The sequence below is a fragment of the Erinaceus europaeus genome, chromosome 7 (assembly GCF_950295315.1).
Source record: "Erinaceus europaeus chromosome 7, mEriEur2.1, whole genome shotgun sequence".
NCBI lineage: Eukaryota > Metazoa > Chordata > Mammalia > Eulipotyphla > Erinaceidae > Erinaceus > Erinaceus europaeus.
Genome location: NC_080168.1, coordinates 88,281,473 through 88,308,082, shown reverse-complemented (window position 1 = coordinate 88,308,082; position 26,610 = coordinate 88,281,473). Strand labels below are relative to the sequence as shown.

The 26,610-nt window shown below is 41.5% G+C and overlaps 1 protein-coding gene across 4 annotated transcripts in view; it reads right to left on the bottom strand.

The window, feature by feature from the left end:
• SMAD9 (SMAD family member 9) overlaps positions 1 to 26,610 on the bottom strand; it is a 98,751-nt gene that overhangs the window by 30,841 nt on the left and 41,300 nt on the right. For 2 of the 4 annotated variants that reach the window (XM_060194922.1, XM_007526524.3), the window contains exons 1-3: positions 11,948 to 12,081; positions 3,753 to 4,365; positions 1,490 to 1,744 (exon numbers count right to left, since the gene is read on the bottom strand). In XM_060194922.1, the coding sequence (XP_060050905.1) occupies positions 1,490 to 1,744; positions 3,753 to 4,164 (667 nt within the window). In that variant the 5' untranslated portion in view covers positions 4,165 to 4,365; positions 11,948 to 12,081. Of the gene's footprint in view, positions 1 to 1,489; positions 1,745 to 3,752; positions 4,366 to 5,435; positions 5,549 to 11,947; positions 12,082 to 26,610 lie in introns of those variants that run through there. The other 2 variants (XM_060194924.1, XM_060194923.1) reach the window with 2 other exon arrangements.

The following is a 26,610-nucleotide window of genomic DNA, read 5'->3' as shown; positions in this document are numbered from 1 at the left end:
CTCAATCTTTCTCTGTCCTATCCAATAAAATGGGGGGGGGGGAAAAGTGGCCTCAAGGAGCAGTGGATTCTTAGTGTTGGCACCAAGCCCCAATGATAACCCTGGAGGCAAAAAAAGAAAAGTATTTTATAATCTGCTGCCTGTTGGGACCATGTGTAAGCCTGATAGAGCTTAGGGAGAACCACCCCCATCCTTGGATGGAGGTCTGAGAAGATAACCTCTTGGTAAGTCTCTCTCAACCAAGGTGAGCATAAGGGGGGAAACTCAGACTTGGTTCTTTCCTTCTTGACTCTCAGGCCCACAGATACCCCAGTACTTCCCTCCATTAACCGCAGGCCACATGGCCGCAGATTCACTTATTCAAAGTCACCTTCTGATCACAGAAGAACACACCTTATCACACACTTCAACACACACCTCAGACCCCAGACAAGAGAAATTCCAAACTATATGGCCTCTTGATATTCATCTTCTCTCTGTCTCACCCTACTGGTTTAACCCCTATGCTTCTCTCAAATACCTTTGGATAATTAAGTTGCTTGTGTCATGGAGAATAACTGTCTTGTATCGCATCAATTCCTGTCATACCAGCCCCCTACCTTAGGGGCATGCTGACTGTTAAAAAACCTGTAATTGGGAGTCGGGCTGTAGCGCAGCGGGTTAAGCGCAGGTGGCCCTAAGCCCAAGGACCCACAGAAGGATCCTGGTTCGAGGCCCAGCTCCCCACCTGCAGGGGGAGGGTCACTTCACAAGCGGTGAAGCAGGTCTGCAGGTGTCTGTCTTTCTCTCCCTCTCTCTGTCTTCCCCATCCCCTCTCCATTTCTCTCTGTCCTACCCAACAATGACAACAATAATAACTACAACAATAAAACAACAAGGGCAACAAAAGGGAATAAATAAATAAAATAAAATAATAAAAATAAAAAAAAAGGAAACCTGTAATTTCTGACATATTTCAACTTCATTGCTTTTCTATTTAACTCATGTCCACTTTGCTAATAAACGGACTCTAGGATTCTGGGACTCTAGGACTCAGATTCTAGGCACGCTAAGAGTCCCCTGGTGTCTTTTACTTCATGTCACCCCTGTCGTGAGCGAGAAAGAACCAGCCCGTTACCTTTCCCCTGGAGACCACCCCGCCGGAGAGGGAGAGAGATACCCCGAAAGTTGCCTTCAAAAAACCTCTGGAAATTTCTGGGGAGAGAAGCTGTTCAAATCTAGTTAGCTCTGAACATTTCTGAAGGATTCAAACCAGAGATCAGAGCAAAAAGATATTGCAGCTCCAGCAGAACTGTTCCAAAACAGGTCTTGTCCTGGTCATTTGAACACAGGACAGGCAGTGTCCAACCACCCAAAGAAGTCTGTTGAGTATGTTGAGTATGTTGTATGGCCTATATGAAAATTAGCTACAGTTATTACAGTTACGGTGGCCCCATCATGAAGAACTATGTGAGGTTATAGCCTTAGACAATCGATAGTTTATACTCACCTGGATGCTGATAGGGACTATCTGGCTCCGAAGGGCTTCCTGGGGAGTGAGGGTAACTGGCCATGCATGAGGACTGGGAGAACTGCCCAGGTGAAGGAGGGAATGCAGAGCAGGGAGGTTGCTGGAAGGAGTCAGGGTAGGTGGCATTGTGGGGCATGAGTGGTTCACTGTGGAGGGAGGCGCTGCGGAACTTGGCCAGGAGGCTGAGCTGGGGGTTGTATTCACTGTGTCTTGGTACCAGTACCGGAGGCAGCACTAGGATGAGAAAGAAATCAGCAGGTGAGAATTGAACATTGGCTTGTTCCTACAAAATTAAATGAATACTTACTGGTTTTGTCTGTTCTTTTCTTTCCTTTTTCCTTTTTTTTTTCCTTCTCCATTAGGAACCAACCCCCCACTGCTCTTAAATGCTCACTGTGAAATTGTCAAGTTAAGGGTACATCATTTTTCTTAAAACTGAATTACTAATGCAGGCTAAGCCAATGGCTTCTCCCTGACAGCCTGAATCTAATATCAAAATTAACAAGAAGTTGAAAGGATAATTAATGACACTAGTATGTTAAAAAGTACTAAAATCCATACTGCCTGTCTTGGAGTATGGATTGACATGTCAATGCCCATGTTCAGCAGGGAATCAATTATAGAAGCCAGAACTTCCACCTTCTGCATCCCGCAATGACCTTGGGTCCATACTCCCAGAGGGATAGAGAATGGGAAAACTATCAGGGGAGGGGATAGGATACAGAGTTCTGGTGGTGGGAATTGTGTGGAGTTGAACCCCTCTTATCCTATGGTTTTGTCAATGCTTCATTCATATATATATATATATATATATATATATATATATATATATATTGCATATACATATATATATATATTGCAAACACAAAAATTACAAGAGGTTCTCTGCTATCTACTTTCTACCTTTTTGGAGACAGAGAATATTCACATCGTCTTTTGACCCTGTCTACAAAATGGCTTTCTAAAGGGCAAAAGCAACCCCTGCTACTGCTTGCAATATAATTAGGTGAGTTCTAAAATATTTTTACTTCGGAGACTATGTTGAATTATTTAGATGACTAGCCCAAATTTTTGCATTTTAGTTCTGATGAAGTTAAAATCATTCTCCTACCTTTACTAATAAGATTTAAAGGAATAAAAATATCATTTAAAAAAAACGTTAAAGGGGGGTTGGGTAGTGTCGCATCTCGTTGAGTGCATGTTACAAGGATCCAAGTTTGAACCCCCAGTCCCTACCTGCAGGAGGAAAACTTTGCAAGTGCTGAAGCAGTGTTGTAGGTGTTTCTCTGTCTCTCTCCCCCTCTCTATCATCCCCTTCCCTCTCTATTTCTGGCTGTCTCTATCCAATAAATAGACAAACATAATTTTAAAAGGATTTAAAGGTAACTAAAAGTTATTAAATAGACAATGGACAATAAAAAAGTGAAAGACAAACAGCAATAAGAAATCACAAAAAATCTGTTCCATTTACATTTCAAGATCTACTTATTGGGAGTCGGGCAGTAGCAGTGGGTTAAGCGCACATGGCGCAAAGTCAAGAACCAGTGTAAGGATCTCAGTTCGATCCTCTGACTCCCCACCTGCAGGGGAGTCACTTCACAGGCTGTGAAGCAGGTCTGCAGGTGTCTATCTTTCTCTCCCCCTCCCTGTCTTCCCCTCCCCTTTCCATTTCTCTCTGTCCTATCCAACAATGATGACAACAATAATAACTACAACAATAAAACAACAAAGGGAATGAATAAGTAAATACTAAAAAAAAGAAAATATCTTTTTTAATTTTAGCATCATTTAAATCATTCCCCCCAATTAACTTTTTTACTAGTGATTTAATATTAATTTAAAACATTATAAGATAACAGGGGTATAATTCCACACCTTTCCCACCACCAGAGTGATTTAATATTGATTTAAATTTAATATTAATTTCTGTGTTTCCATTCCCTCCCCTGTAAACTGTAGTAGTTCTCCAAGATCATATATATGAACTGACTATTATTTCTATAACTATTATCTATATTTATATATTTTTTCTATGTTTTCCATGAAAACACCTTTTTTCCTAGACTTTTCTGACTGCAAAATTTTGGATTTGTGCTTCAAAATCTCCTTTTCATCTCTCTCTCCCTCTCTCTCTCTCTCCTTTTTGGGAGAGATAATCTTGCTATAATCCCATCACCTTCCATCAACTGGTGTACATCTGCTTAACTTTTCCAAACAAACCCCAACAATGAAGAAAACTAACCTGGAGTCTCCACCCTGCGGTAGTGATAAGGATTAATGCAGACTTCTTTCTGCTTGGAGCCGAATGGAAACTCACAGCACTCCAGTGGCTTCAACTCGTGGTGAGACTGGAGATCAGGCCAGCGCCACACTCGGCAGTAAATGACATGTGGCAAACCCTTGCGGTGGGACACCTGTAGCCTTCCGTCCAGAGAGCGAGGGATCGTCACACATTTGCTGGGCTGGCCCGGACAGCTGAGGGCCCTTTCCAGCTCATCCATGGCCCCTTTCTTCTTCTTCAGTTTCTTTACTAGAGAGTCAACTGCCTTCTCTGCCCACTTTTCCTCTTCATCTCCTTGCTTCCAGCCTAGCAGTCTCTTCACTGCCGGGCTGGTGAAGGAGAAGAGGGAGCTAATGGGGGTGCTGGAGTGCATAAGAGGTGGACCACAGGCGTCCAGGGCAAACAGGAGTGGTGCAGACAGCCTGCCACTGTCTGCAGGGCCCCAGGGAAGAAGGAGGCGAATTTCTCTGCAGAGATGTCATAGGTACACACTCTCCAAGGAGGCCATGGGTCTTCCTTCCTTTTTGAAACTAACTGTGACTTTCTCTTAGACCCTGGGATGGAACGGTCCACTCTGAAACACAAGACAAGATTTCAGTGAATTGAATGAGGTTCTTTTTCAGAAAACGTCAAAACTGAATGGATGGGAGAAAACAGGCTTGAAATCTTTGAGACTTAAAAACTCTCAGTTACTTTTGACTTTCTATTCTCCTTTTCTCTCTCAATCCATGTCGTGGTAACTTTGCCTTGAAAAATGTCTTTGGGGAGTCGGGCTGTAGCGCAGCGGGTTAAGCGCAGGTGGCGCAAAGCACAAGGACCGGCATACGGATCCCGGTTCGAACCCCAGCTCCCCACCTGCAGAGGAGTTGCTTCACAGGCGGTAAAGCAGGTCTGCAGGTGTCTATCTTTCTCTCCCCCTCTCTGTCTTCCCCTCCTCTCTCCATTTCTCTCTGTCCTATTCAACAACGACAACAACAATAATAACTACAACAATAAAACAGCAAAGGCAACAAAAGGGAATAAATAAATAAAATAAATATTTAAAAAAAAAAAAAGAAAAATGTCTTTGGGCTTTGAACCTTCCTACTCCCATTCACTGCTCACCTTGACTAAGCAGCAAACTCTGAAGATGTTTCTCCATTCCAGTTCTAATTCCTTTACTCCTAAGTACATTTGTTTAGTAAACTGTGCCAATTCAGCAATTTTTCCTATTTGAGGAATTATAGTAGCTTCTTGGTTTTACTAAGTATAATCTTCTCTCCTTGGGTTTAGAAGGCCTCCATATAAGAATTTGTTTGGCTTTATATGTTAACTCTCTTTTCAGCCACCAGGTTCCATATGCTAGCATGATGCCAACCAGACTTCCCTGGACAGATGATGCCACCAATGTGTCATGGAGCTCTGCTTTCCCCAGCCCCACCCTACTAGGGAAAGAGAGAGGCAGGCTGGGAGTATAGATTGACATGTCAATGCCCATGTTCAACGGGGAAGCAATTACAGAAGCCAGACCTCCCACCTTCTGCATCCCACAATGACCTTGGGTCCATGCCCCCAGAGGGTTAAAGAATAGGAAAGCTATCAGGGGGAGGGGATCAGATATGGAGTTCTGGTGGTGGCAATTGTGTGGAGTTGTACACATCTTACCCTATGGTTTTGTCAATGTTTCCTTTTTTATAAATAAAAAATAAATAAATAAAAAGAAGGCCTCCATAATAAAGGCGTCCTTCTGCATTTGTCACAAACAGTTCCTCTTCACTGTAGGACAATATAGAAAAATAAAGCAAAATTGGAGTGATCGTTAATTCATATTCATAATTCATATCCACCCAAGCTATGTATATGACAGTGGGTCTTAAAGTATTTGACTGAATGACCAAACCCATGGGCAACCCAGAGTCCCTTTCATGGGGTCTGTGAAGGTCTCTTTTTTCTAATTACATGTCTGTGTGCAATATTTTCTTTTTTTTTTTTTTTTTCCCCAAAGCGGCGAACCACTGGCTTCTGGTGGGGAGAGGCTTTGAACCTGAAGCCCTGTTTGTCTGCCTCAGAGTCCACAGGCAGAGCCACTGCACCAGCTTGGCAGTCTGTTGCGTGTGCAAAATTCTCTTCACTTCAACACAAACAACATATCACAATGCAGAAGCAGATATGAAAATCCAAGTTTTGAGTCAAATAGTAAAGAGGTTTCCAAAGATACAAAACAATATACACCTCTCACTAATTTTTAATGTAGTTTCAAAGTAAAAAGATATTTAGGTTAATGCAAAATGGAGTTATATTTGTCTCTTAGTGGCTCAACATATATTTTTTAATGGGGGGGATGATGGTTTACAGTACAGTTTTTGACACATGGGTACAAGATTCAAACTAAATATTTTAAGATACCCACTTTTAATTCTTGAAATGTTATGAATTGAGAGGTGAATCACACATGCAAAAGTCTTAGGAGTCTTTAATAGTTCTTCAATGTAGAAAGAGGAAGGCAGTGGCACACCAAGTTGAGTGCACATATCCATGTGCAAGGACCTGGACGTGGGTTCAAACCCCTTCTCCCCACAGGCCTCTTCTCCACACAGCTGTTTCACCAATGGTGAAGCAGGTCAGCAGGCGTCTTTCTTTCACCCTCTCTATCTTCCTCTCCCCTCTAAATTTCTCTCTATCTTATCAAAAAAAAAAAAAAAAGGAAGAAAGAAAGAAAGAAAGGAAAGAAGAGGGAGGGAGGGAGGAAGGGAGGGAGGGAGGAAGGAAGGAGGGAGGGAAGGAAGAAGGAAGGAAGGAAGGAAGGAAGGAAGGAAGGAAGGAAGGAAGGAAGGAAAGAAGGAAGGAAGGAAGGAGGGAGGAGAGAAGGAAGAAGAAAGGAAAGAAATGGAAAGGAGGGAGTCGGGCGGTAGCACAGCGGGTTAAGCACACTTGGCACAAAGCGCAAAGACAGGCATAAGGATCCTGGTTCAAGCACCCAGCTCCCCACCTGCAGGGGAGTCGCTTCACAGGCGGTGAAGCAGGTCTGCAGGTGTCTGTCTTTCTCTCCTCCTCTCTGTCTTCCCCTCCTCTCTCCATTTCTCTCTGTCCTATCCAACAACGACAACAACAATAATAACTACAACAATAAAACAACAAGGGCAACAAAAGGGAATGAATAAATAAATAAATATTTTAAAAAAGAAATGTAAAGGAAAGGAGAGTAAAAGAAAAAGAAAGGGGGAAATAAAACAGCAAATGGCCTCCAGAAATTGGATTTGTAATGCTGGCACTGAGCCCCAGTGATAACTCAGTAGCAATAAAATAAATTGGAAAGCAGTCAGTTTTGAGAACTGACTTTCTAGAAGGAACTCATAGCCACACACATAAATGTGTATACACAATAGTATTCCTGTTGCAACTGTTACTCTGTCTGAATATCAGCTGATGTCTTTGCCCTCGTATCCAGAGATGCCGCTCTTTCCCAGTTATTTAACAGACCCAGCTGAATGTCCTGAGATAGAATTGCATTTCCTTTTCAGTGAAACTGCTGGTTTATACCAAACCCCCTCCTTCCAGATTTTGGAAACTAGCTACCTCATTTGTTGGGACTATGTGTAAGCCTGATAGAGCTTAGGAAGAACTACCCCCATCCTTGGATGGAGGTCTAAGAAGATAACCTATTGGTGAGTCTCTCTCAACCGAGGTGAGCAAAAGGGGGGAAACTCAGACTTAGTTCTTTCCTTCTTGACTCTCAGGCCCACAGAAACCCCAATACTTCCCTTCATTAACTGCAGGCCACATGGCCACAGATTCACTTATTCAAAGTCACCTTCTGATCACAGAAGAACACACCTTATCACACACTCTTAGCAGTGCACTTTCATGTCCTCAATTTGCATCAAACCTTGCTTATCTTCTCTCTATTTTGCCTTAACTGGTTCAACCCCTCTCCACCCCTAAAACACCTTTGGGTAATTAAATGCCTGCATCAGAAGACTAATTATCTTGGCCTTTATGTATCTGCATCAATTCTTGTCATACCAGCCCCCTACCATAGGGGCAAGCCGACCTTTAAGAAACCTGTAATTTCTGACATATTTCAATAATAATTCCCTTTGTTTGGTTTTCTATTTAACTCATGTCCACCTTGCTAATAAACGAAATCTAAGCATGCTGAAGAGCTCCCCAGTGTCGTTACTCTAGAAAGAACCGGTCCGTTACCTTTCCCCTGGAGATCACCCCACCAGAGACCCGACTCTCATTAATGTTAATCTGGCTGTTGGTCATAAGTATGGAACAAGCTATGACATTTTAGTATCTTAGAAGCAATATAATTCATGATCTTCAACAATTGCTTATTTAATCTGCATGAAATATCATCTTTTCCTTTGCTCTCCTAAAGGAAAAACCATATATTTCTAAGATCAATTATATAAACTTCTTTGGACAAAGGTGCTATATACAAACCTCTGATACAGTGCTCACATCAGGACCAAAATTGACGACATTTAATAAATATAAAGTAATACTGCATCCATCGCTTGCTCTTCCTATGGGATTTCTTAGCATTGTGAACAGGTAAACTCCAATGAAAGGAGAGCAGAGAACTTGATAGCTAGTTTTGTTTGTGTGCTTGCTTGTTTTTCACTTGGCAGCTTGACTCACACTCAGTTTTGTTTGGAAAGGTTGATTTTTGTAGTCTAGCAATCATGAGTTAATATCACTGTTAAGTCACTGTGCTCAAGTTCTGTTTACTTAACTGAGACAGGCAGCCGTAAAGTAGTGGCTATATACAGGGCTAGGAGCTTTAAAGAGGAGGAGTAATATGACAGAATAATCAGAACCCAAGACAAGCTTTGGGTTCTGCTTAACTGCAGGGTTTATTATTAACATAAGATCTGTTATTAGTAAATTGTGACCAAAAAAAACTTTACACTTATGTCAGTGGCAGAAGAAAAGCTCTTTAAAAATAGTTAAGTTAAACTAAATATGCCTTCCTAAAAACACTTAACAAGTAACAGTTCTTTAAACCTGGTTGGTTTCCTTTTTTAACTGTGGATTGATGTTAATAGCATGTGAAATCAACTTATTTGAAACAAATAGTTTTTGTAAAAACCAGAGCAGGCTATTTTGCAGTACAGCTAACAAAGAATAACTGCAACTAAAAAAAAAAAAAACCTTTTGATATTTATTAATTTTATTTTTTTATGTTTTTACAAGGGCACTGCTCAGCTCTGGCTTATGGCTATGTAAGGGATTGAACCTGGGACTTTGCAGCCTCAGGCATGAGAGTCTCTTTCATAAGCATTATGCTAAATACTTCACCCTGCCAAAAAAAACTTTTGAGAGATGTGTTCTTTATGTGTCATAGACACAGAGAGAAAAGTGTGTGTGTGTGTGTGTGTGCATTTAAGTACCTGTGTCCAGGTATGTGTGCATGTGTCAAGGATAAAAATGCAAAGTTTGTAATTGTGAATTACAAAAAAAAACAACCAAACCTCTAGACAGTACTATCCTCAAGCATATATTTCGGGAGTTGGCGGTAGCACAGTGGGTTAAGTGCACAGGGCACAAAGCACAAGGACCGGCGTAAGGATCCCGGTTCAAGCACCCGGCTCCCCACCTGCAGGGGAGTCGCTTCACAGGTGGTGAAGCAGGTCTGCAGGTGTCTATCTTTCTCTCCCGTCTCTGTCTTCCCCTCCTCTCTCCATCTCTCTCTGTCCTATCCAACGGCAACGACAGCAACAATGATAGAACAACAAGGGCAACAAAAGGGGGAAAATGGTCTCCAGGAGCAGTGGATTCGTGGTTCAGGCACCGAGGCCCTGGCAATAACCCTGGAGGTAAAAAAAAAAAAAAAAAAAAGCATATATCTTACAACTGTGCCTGCTAAGGTTCACCTTGATGTGGCATTCAAGGGCACCAATCCTCCTCCTCCCTTGGGGAAATTCTAAGTAGCCATGAAGTCAGGGTCTGGGGCCAGGCAGTGGCATAGCTGGTAGAATGCACTCATTATAGTGCACAAGGGTCCAGATTCAAGCCCCTGGTCCCCACCTGCAAGGGGAAAGGTTCACAAATAGTAGAATAGTGCAACAGGTGTTTCCTTCTCTCTCTCTCCACCTCTACCTTCCCATTCCCTCTCAATTTCTCTCTGTCTCTCTCTAAGCTAACTAAGTAAATAAAGTAATTTAAAAAAACCTAACCCTAACCCTAACCCTAACCCTAACCCTAGTAAGAATGATTCAGATGGTGGTAGATGAGGGAAAAGTCCTGAGTTCAGTGAAGGAGAGTCCTGGAAACATTATTGAGATGATAACTGACCTTTACTTAAGATTGAAACCACAGTTAAGAAATAATAATAAACTAGAGGGGACTGGATGGTAGGGCAACTGGTTGAGTGTACACGTTCCATGAGCAAAGACATGGGCTTAAACCCTTAGTCCCCACCTGCAGGGGAGAAGTTTCAGGAGTGGTGAAGCAACACTGCAGGTGTCTCTCCCTCTCTACCTCCCCCTCTCCTCTTGTGTCTTTCTATCTCTGTCCAAAATAAATGAAATATATATGTACTTATATATAAAATAAAATTTAAAAATAAACCAAAAGATCTAAAATCAATACTAAACTAGGGGCCAAGAAATAGTTAACTCAGAAGAGGGCACATTTTAACATGCACAAAGACCGAAATTCGAACCTCCAGTCCTCATATGGGAGCATCTATACAAAGAAAGCTTCACGGGGGTCGGTGGTAGCATAGCAGGTTAAGCATACATGGTGCAAAGTGTAAGGACCAGCTTAACCATCCTTGTTCAAGCCCCTGGCTCCCCTGCAGAGGGATTGCTTTACAAGGGGTGAATCAGGTCTGCAGGTGTCTTTCTCTCCCCCTGTCTGCCCCTCCTCTCTCCATTTTTCTCTGTCCTATCCAACAACGACATCAATAATAATAACAACAATAATAACCACAACAATGTCACGAAATTGTAAGGATGTGGTTGAGCTTGGCAGGACTCGCAAAGCACCCTGCATTCCTGATACTATGGCCTGTCTACATAATCATAGTTTTGCCTGAAAGATCCCCACCCATTCCATTCTTTTGATCTATCTTCTTTCTACACTCAAGACCCTCTCTGCCTGCAGGGTAGTATTATTACTACCAGTTAAAACCTTCGCAACAGTTGCTAAGGAAGTTTCTACCTTCCCAGCCCCCTTTTGCCTTTCTCCACCCTTTCCTAACCATTTCCATTTCCTACTTGCCACTTCCTGGTCTGCCCTTTAAAAGCCTTGGCTCTCTGATCAATAAAGAGATTGCATTGCCTCATGCAACGTGTTTGGTTCCTGAGTCATCTTCCTCTTGTTGCTGAGTGAGTAGCAGCCCAGGCTGGCTCCGGTCATGTTCTCGCCAGCCCAGAGAGTACACGCCCGGGAAGATGCATCTCCACGCTAGCCTGACACAACAAGGGCAATAAAAGGAAACAAAAATAGCTTCCAGGAGCAGTGGATTCATGGTGCAGGCACTGAGCCCCAGCAATAACCCTGGAGGCAAAAAAAAAAAAAAAGAAAGAAAAGAAACAAAAACAAAGAAAGCTTCACAAGCAGTGGAGCAATGCTGTGGTGTCTCTTTCTCTCCAAATGGAAATACTGCAACAACAACAAAAATTTAAAAAAACAAGGACAACAAAAGAGAAACTAAATAAAAAAAAAAAAAAAAAGAAAGACAGAAAATGGAGATATCAGAAGTAGTGAAAGTAGGTATCAGAGTACCTACTCACAGGGGTGGGTAGGTAGCCCTAGCAAAGCCCTGGCACAATAAATAAATAAATAAATAAATAAATAAATAAATAAATAAATAAATGAATAAATGAATAAATAAAGTAACTAGTTTGGGACTGGTGAAGTGGTTCAGCAGGTATTCTTTGCTTTGGTCAGTTCCTGAGTTCAAATGTAGCAGCCCATATGATGGAAAGGTGCTTCAATCACCTGTCTATCTGCCTCTCATAAAATAAATCTTTAAAGAAAATAGAAGTGAGGCCAAGGAGACAGCTCAGTTTGTTAGAGCACCTACTTACAAGCCCAAGACCCTAGAGGCCACAGGTTCAGTCCCCAGGATCATAGTATGCCAGAGCTGAGCATGTCCTTCTTTCACTTGCTATCTCATTGCAAAATAACTATTTTTTTAATAAAATAAAAAAACACCTCACCCAGCTGTTATGAGTATGGACACTGGTTCCAGCCCCCAGTACCACATGGAAGCACTTGCTCCAAGGGAAGCTTCACAGGCAGTGGAGTAATGCTGGGATGTCTCTCTCCTTCTCTGTCTCTCTCCCTTGTGTCTCTATCTAAAATTAAAAGGAGAAAAAATATCCATCAGGAATAGTGGAATGGTGTCGGAGGGAAGCTTGACAGGCAAAATAAAGAAATAAATAAACAGTGGCTGGGCAGTGGCACACCTGGTTAAGCGCACATAGTATGAAGCACAAGGACCTGCATAGGGATCTGAGTTCGAGCCCCTGCTCCCCACTTGTAGGAGGGGATGTTTCGCAAGCAGTGAAGCAGGTCTGCAGGTGTCTTTCTCTCTCCCTCTCTATCTCTCCTTCCCCTCTTAATTTCTCTCTGTCCTATCCAATAAAATGGGAAAAATGGCCTCCAGGAGCAGTGGATTCACGAGCGGTGAAGCATATCTGCAGGTGTCTATCTCTATCTATCTATCTATCTATCTACCTCCCCTACCCCTCTCAATTTCTCTGTCCTGTCCAATAAAATGGAAAAAAATGGCTGCCAGAAGCAGTGGATTCACAGTGCCAGCATGGAGCCCCAGCAATAACCTTGGAGGCAAAAAAGAAAAGGAAAAAGAAAAAAGAAAAAAGAAGAATCTTGGCAGCTTAGCATAAATTTCTATATTCCTTTTGTTAAAAGTCTCACTTTTGCATCTCTGTCACAGATCAATTGTGGTCTTTGACAAACCACATGGTCTCTCTTGGCCCCATTACCTCACCTCTGATGAAGAGGGGGCTCAGATGCCTTGCACAGGCCTGTCTGGGAGATGACTGCATGACTCCATGGTTGCCTGTCACATGGGATTGTTTGACTTGCTCAGCTGTAATTGCTGCACTGCTACCCCCTGGGCTCTCTGAGAACAAGACCTTCACTTAGCACGACGTATTACACAGAAAAAGGGAAAACAACTATTTAATTTAAATGCTGGCCAAGTTGACCCTTGTAATAGCAGATGCCATCTACCAAACAACACAATCTCATTTCTCTCCAGCTCTTAGTTTCTCTGGCATTATCTTCACTAGCGCCAAGGAATAAGCCGACATGTACATATGATATTTCTGTGCTTGACACCAGCTGCTGGCACCCTCATGCAGGCTTTCCTCATGCACAAACGCCATCTGTTGACCATTAGAGCTTTTCTTCCTTGGCAAAAGGGGGAAAGCACTATGACCAGCCCAGCTCCATTTCACTCGTGGCCCACTTCACGCACTTGCAGCACAAAAACAGTGCTTGTTTCTTTTCCTGGCCTGTGAGTCTTACAATAAACCCCTACTGAGTGAGTAAAACAACTTTCTCATTTTCAACTTTTTAAAAATAAACAGAACCACTTAAAAGAAAACAGCACTGGACACACACCATAATTTAACTGTACATAATTCCCCACTAAAGCCCAAGTTTGCTTGACTGAGTACAAGTTACTCGAGATTATTTTCACTATTTGATCTCTTTGGAGATTCAGTTAGTGTTTTTAATTTCACATAAAATGAAAATGTAAAGATATCATTTAAGATGTATGTGTTAGTTGTTTAAGGCATAAATAAACATGTGAAATATTTGAATGTATGGGCTTTTGAAGCAAAAACTGGCAGAAGTGAAGAAAAACAGAAATGACATTACAGTGATAGGTACAGACTTTAACACATCAATCTCAATAATAGGAAGGGCAGTTAGAAGGAAGATAAACAAGCAAATAAAGAACTTAACACAATAAACCAATGAGAACTAAAGGACTCACACAGAACACTGAACTCAGCAGTAATAACATATACATTCAAATGCACAGGGATCACTTTCTAAGATAAATGATATGTTAGACTACAACATAAGGCTCAAGAGTTATACAGATATAGATATGTAGGTACTCCATACAAGTGCCTGCTCTGACCATCACGTTGAAATTAGAAATCGAGAAGTAAAACCGGGAAATTCACAAATTTTTAGAAATTAAACATCCTTAAATAATCAATGGCTCAGAGAAATAAACATAAGGCAATTAGAAAATACTTGAGATGAATAGAAACAAAACCACATTATCCCAAAATTTATGGGATGCAGCAAATACAGTGTTTAGAAAATTATGGCTTAAAAAAAACAGACATTAAAATAAGATCTCAAATCAACAAACTAATTTAAGGAACTAGGAAACAAGAAAGAGAAAGAAAGAGAGAGGGAAAAGAAGAAATCAGTCTCGGGAGTCGGGTGGTAGCGTAGCGGGTTAAATGCACATGGCGCAAAGCACAAGGATCCTGGTTCAAGCCCCCGGCTTCCCACCTGCAGGGGTGTCACTTCACAGGCGGTGAAGCTGGTCTGCAGGTGTCTATCTTTCTCTCCTCCTGTCTTCCCCTCCTCTCTCCATTTCTGTCTGTCCTATCCAACAGCAATGACATCAATAACAATAATAACTACAACAATAAAACAACAAGGTCAACAAAAGGGAATCAGTAAATAATAAAATATTTTTTAAAAAAGAGAAAAATCAATCTCAAAGCTAACAGAAACAAAAAAATAACAGATTTCAGCAGAGATAAAATTAAGAAAGGAAAAAAATCAATGAAGGTAAAAGTTGGTTCCCTGAAAAGAACAGCAATATTGACAAACCTTTAGCTAGATGGGAAAATTAAAAAAAAAACAGATTACTACAACTAGAAGTGAATTCATCCATTTGACAAAAATAAGATGAGAAGACAGTAATACTGAGGGGGGCTAGGAACATAGCTCAGTGGTAAAGCACATGTTTCTCATGTATGAGGTCCTGAGTTCAATGTCTGGCAGGGTTGGTGGGTAGAAGAGCCCATATGAACAACTACATGGCACCAAATTAGATTACATAGATGAAATGGAAATATTCCTAGAAACAGAAAACATTACCAAGACTAATTAATGAAGACAGAGAAAAATCTGACTAGATCTCTTAACTACGAAGATTGAATCAGTAATCAAAAATGTCCCATCAAAGCCCAACATGACTTCACTGGGGAATTCAAACAAATATCAACATTTAAACAAGAACTAATACCAATCCCTCTCAAACTTTGTCAAAAAAAATTGACGCAAACATGCCCAAATAAACTGGGCCTATGTTTAAAAGAAAAAGATAAACTGGAGCCATATCTGATTTGTTTCCCTGCATTCATTCATTTGTATTATTTCACCCCCCACACTTTTCTATAAATGTTTACTATGTGTCAGGTACTGCCTAGAGGTAAGCAAAGATGGCATGGTTCTTGTTCTCAGAGAATTGAGAGCATTTGGGGTGCCAGGTGGTAGCACAGCAGGTTAAACACACATGGCAGGAAACACAAGGACCTGCTCAAGGATTCTGGTTTGAGCCCCCAGCTCCCCACCTACAGGGGAATCACCTCACAAAGGGTGAGGCAAGTATCTATCTTTCTCTCTCCCTCTCTTCCTTTGAATTTCTCTCTGTCCCAGCCAATAAAAATAAAAAATAAAAAAATCACAAAAATGACTGCAGGAGCAGTGGATTCATAGTGCAGGCACTGAGGCCCAGCCATAACCATGGAGGTAAGAGACAGATAGGGAGGGGGTGAGGGGAGGGAGGAGAGAGAAGAGAGAGAGAGAGAGAGAGAGAGAGAGAGAGGCAGAGAATTTAGAGCATTCCTAGATACTTGGGGTGGAGTGAAGTTGGAGATGGGCAAGGTCCTTCAATTTGCTTTCTTATTGAGGTTTACAAGACTGAATATGTTTTGGATACAATTTTATCTCTCTTCAAGATGTGTTCCCACACCAGAGCCAATATTAATGTCCCACTATCCCCTCCATTACTGCACAATGAAATTTCCTCCACTCTTTAAGCCCTACCTCAGTCATAACCCTGCAGGGGGAAAAACACATATACACATATACATGACATGTCATCTGTATGTCTTCTTTATATATATGTATATTCCCCCTTTAGTCTTATGGCTGAGGCTCAGTGCCTATACTACCAGTCCACCACTCCTAGAAGTCACTCCTTTAATTTTTATTAGATAGGACAGAGAGAAATTGAGAGGAAGGGAAGATAGAGAAAGAGAAAGAAAGACATCTACAGGCCTGCTTCACAGCTTGTGAAGCATCCCCCCCTGCAGGTGGAGAGCCGGGGGCTCAAACCCAGATCCTTGTACAGGTTCTTGTGCTTAGTACTGTATGTGCTTAACCAGGTTCACTATATATATATATATATATATATATATATATATATATATATATATATATATATGAGACAGAGAGAAGTTGAGAAGGAAGGGGAAAATAGGAAGGGAGGGAGACTGAGACTGAAGCAACACCGCTTCACCACATATGAAGCTTTTTCCTTGTAGGTGGGGACCAGGGTCCTGAACCCAGGTCTTTAGGCACAGTAGTGTGTGCACTCCAATAGTGTGCCACCACCTGCCCCTAGTGTGTACTAGTGTGTATATCTTCTATAGTGAAGTGTCCACCTTTTCTCCTCATCTGCATTAAAATAAAAACAAAGAAATATTTTTAGAGAGACCAGAGTACCACTCAGCTCTGGCACGTATGGTGCCAGAGATGGTATGGGCCTTGTGCAAGCAAGTCTTGAATTCTACTGCTGAGCTAGCTCCCCAGCTTTTCCCCAGTTTTTTCATGGAGTTGGTTAATTTTGTGAGTTATTCATACATCTTGGATATTAGTTCCTTTGTCAGATGTAAGGTGGATGAATATATTCTCCTATTCAGTAGGCTACTTTTTTGTTTTAGTGTTAGCTTCTTTTTCTGGTTTCTAAGTGTGCAAGGTGATTTTTTTTTAATTGAGGCAAGATTTAAAATACCATGCATTTTAGTTTAAAATACCATGCATTTTAGGAGCATAATTTCGTACCCCTTCAAAGTGTAGGTTGCCACACTATGCCCAACACCAAAGTATCAATATCCTTCCGCCATAGCACCCTGGACCCCCTCTCCCATCTCCCACTCTTTCAGACCTTCTTCACCTACCTTTTGTGACTTCCATTCTGTGAATTCAGTCTCTGGCACCATGTGGGAGTAATAACAAGAACAAGAATAATAACAAGACAAAACAAAAACTATGAGTGCTAGAGTGATTCTCTCTCTCCTTTTCTGAAAATAAATAATTAGTCCGGGGAGGAGACTAAGTGGCAGAATGTATGTACAAGCCCCAGAGATCTAACCCTGCAATGCACAAACACAACACTCTAAGAGGACTGGATTTCCCATATTCATTTACAAAGTAGTGTGCTGTTTGCTGGAAACTACTTTCCAATGGTTCTTTCACTCCTAAGTTTTGGGTTCCCAGTTAGATATAATAGGAACAACTATCAGGAGTTCTTAATTAGCCTAAAAATTCAGTTAGTCAGAATTCAGCAGAGAAACAAGGGAACAGAACAAAAATAACCTCTAACTCATAGTAGGACCCAAAGAGGATTGAAGCAAAAGCAATGGTTGCTTAGAGTCCATTCTTAATTTAGATCCAATTCTAAAATACTTCATTATTTATATTAGAGTGTTTTGGTAAAAATTTCATGCATATACAAATGTAAATCACCTTACTGACAGTGCAATTATTTCTCTCTTCCCTCTTATATTTGTAACTCTTAATGTGTTTATAAAACATTCCACATTCTCATGGAGATTAAGAATCAAGTCCAACTATTTCACCAGGAATGATTTATCAATTACAAACGGAAGATTCTTACAAATCTATTTTTACTGAATTGTTTATACTAATAAATAACTGCTGCCCTTTAAAAAAATTAACTTTCTGTACCTTAGCAACTCCAAAAAGAAGAAACCAGACCTTATACAACACAAGGCATCTTTAAAGACATCCTTTCTCTAAGCAATTCTGACTCATGAAAATCTGGGTTTAGCCACAAATACAAATGTAAAGAGATTGTCTTACAAAAAGAAGCATGATGAATCTAAAAGAATGATTCAATTTATGAAATTTCTATTTATGTACAACTTTTTCGGGAATAAATATTCTTTCACCCAATAAATATTTACTACCATATATTTTATGTTGCAACTTTTAAATTTAACTACATAAAAATTTTACTTCTAAAGGTCAACCTAATTCTCTAGTCAGAAGCAATCTATACCCTTTTGTGGAGTTAAGAGATCTCACTTTACATTCCTACTTCTAAAATATAATCCTAGCTTTAAACATGTATTCTGCCCATCTTATCATCTAAATATTTTTGTTGGACACTAAAAAGACCATTGTTTAGCAAAGTGTGGAACAAATCAAATTAGCTTTGGGGATACTTTATCTCACAAACTTGTTGCCCATCAAAACACTAAATATCCTTAAGAATTTTACAACCATTCCAGCTTGCTTGCCTGCTTGCTTGTTTTCTTTCTTTCTTTCTTTCTTTCTTTCTCTCTCTCTCTCTCTTTCTCTCTTTTCTTTCTTTTTTTTTTTTTCCTCCTCCAGGGTTATTGCTGGGCTCGGTGCCTGCACCATGAATCCACCGCTCCTGGAGGCCATTTTTCCCCCCTTTTGTTGCCCTTGTTGTAGCTTCGTTGTGGTTATTATTATTGCCCTTGTTGACGCAATTCGTTGTTGGATAGGACAGAGAGAGATGGAGAGAGGAGGGGAAGACAGAGAAGGGGAGAGAAAGATAGACACCTGCAGACCTGCTTCATCGCCAGTGAAGCGACTCCCCTGCAGGTGGGGAGCTGGGGTTCCAACCGGGATCCTTATGCCGGTCCCTGCGCTTTGCGCCACACGCGCTTAACCCACTGCGCCACCGCCCGACCCCCTTTCTCTCTTTTCTTTTTCTTTCTTTCTTTTTTTGTAAGCAGCACAGTATTACTTTACTGATAGAGTCAATAAATTACTTCTAAAAAATGTTCCCAGCCTGTCCTTCAGAAAAAAGATAAGCCATATTATTCTAAATATCAGATGATATACATGAGGAAAAGCTTAGCTTAAATTTGGAAGATAAATTTCTGCTTTGATAAGAGGTGTTTTAAAATAGGTTTTATAAGTAGCTACATGTATTTCCATCTCCTCAAAGTCACCTCAGGACAGGTTGGTTGTCATTTCTTTTTATTTTTTTTTAAACATCTTTTTTTTTTCCCTTTTGTTGCCCTTGTTTTCTATTATTGTTGTAGTTATTATTGTTGTTGTTATTGATGTCGTCGTTGTTAGATAGGACAGAGAAATGGTGAGAGGAGGGGACGACAGAGAGGGGGAGAGAGACTCCTGCAGACCTGCTTCACCGACTGTGAAGCGACTCCCCTACAGGTGCGGAGCCAGAGGCTCCAACCGGATTCTTCCTCCGGTCCTTGTGCTTCACTGCCACCTGCGCTTAACCTGCTGCGCTACCGCCCAACTCCCATTGGTTTGTCATTTCTTAGCTCTGATGAGTGTTTAGAGCTGAGAGAGATTAGTTCTCTCCAAGAAACTCTTATTTCACGTCTCTCTTTCAAAACAAGTGTAGCTCTGCTTAAACACAGAAATGTTAAGTTATTGGCCTAGCCATGCTGTACAGAAGAAACTTTTTTTTTCTCCAGACTCTCCCTGTATTGCATTCAAAATATCTCACAAATCAACACATAGGTAATATAGTTGAGGCTTACTTCAAAAATTATTTTTACGGGGGGGCCGGAGGGTGGTGTATCTGGTTGAGTGCACATGTTACATTGCTCAAGGACCCAGGTTCGAGTCTAACAACAACAACAGCAATGGCAACAATAAAAACAACAACAAGGGCAACAAAATGGGGAAAACGGCCTCCAGGAGCAGTGGATTTGTAGTGCAGGCACTGAGCCCCAGCAATAACCCTGGAGGCAATAATAATAATAATAATAAATTATTTTTTAAATTAAATTTAATTTTTTTATGCTATCGTTGTTGGATAGGACAGAGAGAAATGAAGAGAAGAGGGGAAGACAGAGAGGAGGAGAGAAAAATAGACACCTGCAGACCTGCTTCACCACTTGTAAAGAGACTCCCCTGTAGGTGGGGAGCCGGGGCTCCAACCCGGATCCTTACGCCAGTCCTTGCGCTTTGTACTGTAGTTAGTTAGTTTAGTTTAGCTTAGCTTGGTATAGATTGTGCTGCGTCCTGCATGAATAAAGAGATACTGCGTACAACCCAGCCATGAGTCCCAGGTCGTGTGTTACCCGCCTGTGAAGCCAGCTCTGTGAAAACAACATAGCCCGGAGAAAACAACATATGGCGCTACAACGTGGGACTGGACCTGCACAACTCCCAGATAAGTGAAGACTTTGCCTACCTATGCACTATGGTCTTCTCTTCTACTTATGAAGAGGTTTGCCAAAGCCTCCACTGTTTCATCATGAGACAGTTACTCTGTCTCTGGAACATTTTGCTCTGGGCCACACTTTGTTTCCCTGACCGGGAACTTTCGTTTCTTGTGACCCTAATCATAGAGCTTGGGAGATGCACTAAGATTTCTCCTTGGACTTTCTGGATTCCCTCTCCCATGTTTCCTGAGGAAAAGGACTACATTTTGCTCCGGGCCACAATTTGGTTCTTTATGATGGTGATCGTAGACCTTGGGATATGCATGGGGATTTCCACTGGGACTTTCTGGACTTCTTCTCACATCTTTCCCACGGAGAAGGACTACTCTAATTTGAGGAGCGTTCTCCAGTACCCTGGCAGTCCCCAAGAATGGAGACACGTGGTTAGTTCTACTCTCCTGATTGGATTCTTTCTTCGATGGGAAGACACTTTTAAAAATGGGTGCCTGAAGCAATCCAGCAGGAACAGTCAGAAGCACCCTAAATGGAATTTTGAAGAGCTTTTTGGACTAGGACACCCTCTGGGGACTCATGATACTACATGGTGAGATCTGCATAATCTGGTTCAAGTTGTGTTTCATAAGAGAGTGATTTGAATGACTGAATTTTTGTATGACATTGACTTAAAAAAAAATGCTGGATGCAGCCATGATTTCTAGAGACATCCAGAAACAATCCAAAAAATTGTTTTTTTCCTCCTTTGATTTCTTTTTTACGTCTTGGCAAAAATCTGAAACGTTTAATCCTGAAATGGTATGAGTTATGGGCAGGGCAGATAGTGCAATTATTATGTTAATTATTCTCATGCCTGAGGCTTCTATCGTGGTTCTTCTGTTTACCTTTCCACATTTCATTGAGTTTAAACTGTTTAAACAACCTTAAAATCATACTAGAAAGGACTTCCAATTATAATGGAGTTATCAATTATAGTAAACTTCTAATCTGCTACAAGTTTTGTTTGACAAGTAAGTGAATTTCAGCTGTCAAGTCTTCACATGAAAAAGCATCTACTCAAATGGAATTCCTAGAAATCCACTTAGATCCTGTTCTCTGACATCGCCCACAAGATAGAATGACTACAACACACCCCCAGAAACCAATGATGTAACCTGGCACGACCTGAAGAAACAGATTCACGGACTCCAAAGATCACTCTCTACAGAAAAGCAGAATTCTGGTGGCCGACATTCCCCATCAAGACAGATGTGCAGCGTTTCATCCCCTGGCATTTTCTTCCATGGCCATCTACTTTGGACTCACACTTCCATTGGACATACTGGTACACGCTGCTGTGTTTCTCAAAGACTAACTTCAGCCAATTGCCTTGAGACTTTATAGACCATGTCCCTTCGCCTGCAGGCTCTGTTCACAGAGGCAGAAAACTCCCCCTCCTTATTAGGTTATGCCCACAGAGGCAGGAAACGCCCTTTGAGGCAAGAGATGCCCCCAGAGGCCTAAAGCACTCCCAGAGGCAAGAAATGCCCTTTCGCCTGCTAGACCTTGCCCTTTGAGGCAAGAAACGTTCCCCTTGGCATCACACTGGTTATTGCTGTTTGCCTATTTTGTTTTCCATGTCTTATGCCAGTTCTTTTGAAAACGCCTATACGATATAGGTTTCTGTTCACCCCACAATCCTGATACTATGACCACTAGTTAAAAAGAAAGGGAGAATTGTTGGTATGCTTCTAAAAACCCCTTCTATTTCATCTGGTTTAAATCCCCCCTGCTTAACACTGCATTCTATTTACATAACCACTTCATTCTATTTACATAACCTCTGTTAACAAGCACCACCTTCCCTCCAGGGCATTGGTGGTTTAGTAGGAGAATTCTCACCTGCTCCGCCCCCTCTCCTTGTCATACCCTGATTTTCACCAGTCACTTTTCTCTCCACCCTCTCTGCGTCACATCCTATTCCCACCCTACTGGGTTAGTATATTTATAAAGACAAGATTGTTTGTAGTTAGTTAGTTTAGTTTAGCTTAGCTTGGTATAGATTGCGCTGCATCCTGCATGAATAAAGAGATACTGCGTACAACCCAGCCATGAGTCCCGGGTCGTCTGTTACCCGCCCATGAAGCCAGCCCTGTGAAAACAACATAGCCTAGTGAAAACAACATTGTGCCATGTGCATTTAACCCGCTGTGCTATGGCTCGACTCCCAATAATAAATTATTTTTACTCATTTTCTTAACTCTAGTTTGGTGTTATAATAAATATAAAGGCTGAGCTTTTACTTTTCCTCCTTCTCACCTAAGTTCTCTGAAATACACACATCTGCAGAAGAGTTGGAAGACCATTTGCCTGTTGTTACCAAAAGCATTTTACTATTTTCCCTTGTGCTTAGGTGCACTACAAGGAGAGATCATTTCTAGAAGAAAATTCCTTTGGCTATAAGAAGTTGGCTCAACATTTTTTTTTTTTTGAGAGCTTGTTTGGAGTTTCTAACAAGGGAATACAGCTACTCCTATACCCTAGACTGAAGACCAGTCTATCTCTATTCTCAGAATGTCCTCCTCTTTGACCAAGAGCGCAACTCTGGGAGGGACACACCTGGAACCATGAGGGAGGAAGCGGGGTACACCAGCCTAGCCAGCATGATTGACCAAATCAACCCTGGTGATCAACGTGGTGACTCACAGATGTCGCAGACAGATTGCCCTTACATCCAACATTTTTAATTCTTTTTCTTGAATAGAGGAGAAAGACAGACAGACAGACAGACACACAGAGAGAAGACAGAGAAGAGAGGGGACAGCTCCAACACTCAGGAAGCTTTCCTGACTGCAGGTGGAGCAGGGGCTTGAATCTGAGATCATCACCTATGGTTAGGTGTGTGCTCTACATCCACCCTACCGCCTATCACTCTACAATTTTTTATTGTTGTAGTTAATATTGTTGTTATTGATGTCATTGTTATTGTTGGATAGGACAGAGAAATGGAAAGAGGAGGGGAAGACAGAGGGGGGAGAGAAATATAGACAGATGCAGACCTGCTTCACCGCCTGTGAAGCGACCCCCCTGTAGGTGGAGTGCTGGGGGCTCGAACCGGGACCCTTATGCCAGCCCTTGCTCTTCGTGCCATGTGGGCTTAACCCACTGCGTTACCCAACTCCCCACTCTATATTTTTATATATTCTTTGATTCAGTCAACATATTGAGTTTCTACCACATGCTGGCTGTTATACTGTGTGTCAGAAATACACAATAGCTTGCCAGCTATAAATTCTTCATTATCTAAAGGATTAAAAGAATCTCAGTCAGGACATAACTGCCTCTAGTGCTTAAAAATGTAATAAAGAGGGAGTCGGGCGGTAGCACAGCCGGTTAAGTGCACATGGTGCAAACCGCAAGGACCGGCATAAGGATCTTGGTTAGTGGCCCCAGTTCCCCACCTGTAGGGGGTTGCTTCACAAGCAGTGAAGCAGGTCTGCAGGTGTCTATCTTTCTCTCCTCTTCTCTGTCTTCCCCCTCCTATCTCAATTTCTCTCTGTCCTATCCAACAACAATAACAGCTATGACAACAATAATAATAACAACTACAACAAGCACAAGAAGGGCAACAAAACGGGAAAAACGGCCTCCAAGAGCAGTGGATTCATAGTGCAGGCACTGAGACCAAATGATAATCCTGGAGGCAAAAAAAAAAAATGTAATAAAAAGTTGAAGGGAAAACTACTTTTGGTTTTATTAACTGATTTATGGGAGGAGCACATGGCCATTTTTATTTTAACCAAAGGTAGCAAAAGAGTAATTTTTGTCAAAGAAAACCTAAAATCCCTGAGTTAGTCCAGAAGCACTGGATTTTCTCAGATTCCAGGTCCTGAGAGATCCACAATCTAGAATTGGCACCCACAGGACAGGGTCTCTGTCCCCTAAGCCAGAACTGCATGAACTCTGGGGCACAAATCAAGGTGTTTCAACTAAATGTAAGTAAGCTACTACATTGTTTCCCTTCATGTGAAATGGGGAAGATGTAGAAACGATTATAATTTAGGGAAATGATACCAATCAGCGCTCTAATATTTTTACATGGTGAACTCATCTACTACCTTCACTTCGCTTGGCATCTGTTAGTTGCAACTTTCCAACTTTGCAAGCAAACGCTTCTTTAGATTTGTGGTCTATTTTCTTACTATTGAGAAAGAATTCCAGAAACTTAGAATTAGAAATGGAATCTGTATTGGTATAAAAATGGGATCTCAGGAGTCGGGCGGTAGCACAGTGGGTTAAGCACAGGAGGCGCAAAGCGCAAGGACCGGCATAAGGATCCCAGTTTGAGCCCCTGGCTCCCCACCTTCAGGAGAGTTGCTTCACAAACAGTGAAGCAGGTCTGCAGGTGTCTGTCTTTCTCTCCCCCTCTCTGTCTTCCCCTCCTCTCTCTATTTCTCTCTGTCCTGTCCAACAACGAAGACATCAACAATAACAACAATAACAACAATAAAACAAGGACAACAAAAAGGAATATATATTAAACATTTTTTTAAAAAGTGGGATCTCCAGGTGTAGTAACCTTTGTGAATTCTCAAGTCAGAAAAGCATAGACCTAGTAGGATGTCAAAATCCAAAATAATGTTGGAGATTTATTTTCAATGATGATGATAATATAGTTAAAATATATTCCAAATTGGCAACTCAGCTGAACTAAACAACTAGTTTGACAGATTACACTGAAGAGTTTACACCTATTGGAGCCACCCAAGTCAGAGAGACATAAGAAAAATACCTGACAAGGTAGTGGCTGATCACCCATTAACCAGAGGCACACTCTTGAATAATGAAGCTAGTCATTGTCAGAACAAAAATTCTTCCTATGTAGATTTAGTCACTGAATCTAAACCAATAAGTTTCTTACATTCTGAGCAGTCATGAAACGCAGCAAAAGGCAAAAGGAGATGCACCAGCAAGTAAAAGCACCAGTGCAGTAAGTATAAAGAAAAATGTAAGGGAGCAGGTGGTAGCGCAGCAGGTTAAGCGCACGTGGCCCAAAGCTCAAGGACCAGCACAGGGATCCTGGTTCAAGCCCCGGCTCCCCACCTGCTGGGGGTGGGGGGTGGGGGAGAAGGGCTGTCACTTCACAAGCGGTGCAGGTATCTATCTTTTTCTTCCCCTCTCTGTCTTCCCCTCCTCTCTCCATCTCTTTCTGTCCTATCCAACAATGACGACATCAATAACAACAACAATAATAACTACAACAATAAAACAAGGGCAACAAAAGGGGATGAATAAATAAATAAATATTAAAAAGAAAATGTATTGGGGTATGGCAATGGGGTACCTGGTTAAGAGCACATGTTGTCATGTGCATAGGCCAGGGTTCATGCTCTGGGTCTCCACCTGCACGGGGGAATTTTCATGAAGCAGTGTTGCAGATGTCTCTTTCTCCCTCTGAATCTCCTCCTTCCTTCTCAATTTCTCTCTATCAAGAAGATAAAGAAAGGGGAGTTGGGCGGTAGCGCAGCGGGTTAAGCGCACATGGCGCAAAGTGCAAGGGCCAGCTTAAGGATCCTGGTTCGAGCCCCCAGCTCTCCATCTGCAGGGGCGTGTCCTCACAAGTGGTGAAGCAGGTCTGCAGGTGTCTATTTTTCTCTCCCCCTCTCTGTCTTCCCCTCTTCTCTCCATTTCTCTCTGTCCTATCTAACAATGACGACATCAATAATAACTACAATATCAATAAAAAGACAACAAGGGCAACATGAGGGAAAAAAATAAATAAAATTTAAAAAATAATTAAAAAAAAAGATTTTATAAAGGGGGGTAGGAGGCCACTAGGAGTGATAAATTCATTGGGCAGGCACTAAGTTCTAGTGATAACCCTGGAGGCAATACAGAAAAATTAATTTAAGTCCTCAATCATAAAATTATGACAAGGGCCACAAACTAGCTGAACTCAGGTCTTACTTTAAAGCTCAATTTTCAAAAGGCCACGTTTCGGCAAAATCAACCAAAAATTTCTGTGAAACACCCTATAAATACACTGAAGCAGTGGCACACTGGTTTAAGTACACATAGTACAAAGCACCAGGATTCAAGGATCCAGGTTTGAGCCCCTGACTACCCACTTGCAGAGGAGTTGCTTCACAAGCAGTGAAACAAGTCCACAGGTGTCTCTCTGACTCTTTCCCTATCTCCTCCTCACCGTCTCAACTTTTTTCTACCCTATCCAATAAAATGGAAAAAAAAATGGCTTCCAGGAGTAGTGGATTTGTAGCACTGGCACTGAGCCCCAGCAAAAACACCAGAGGCCAAAAAAAAAAAAAAAATTGAACCACCCTCTGAGCTTTAAAAAGATACCAACCCTCCACAAAATTCCATTTTTAAAAAAAATTACT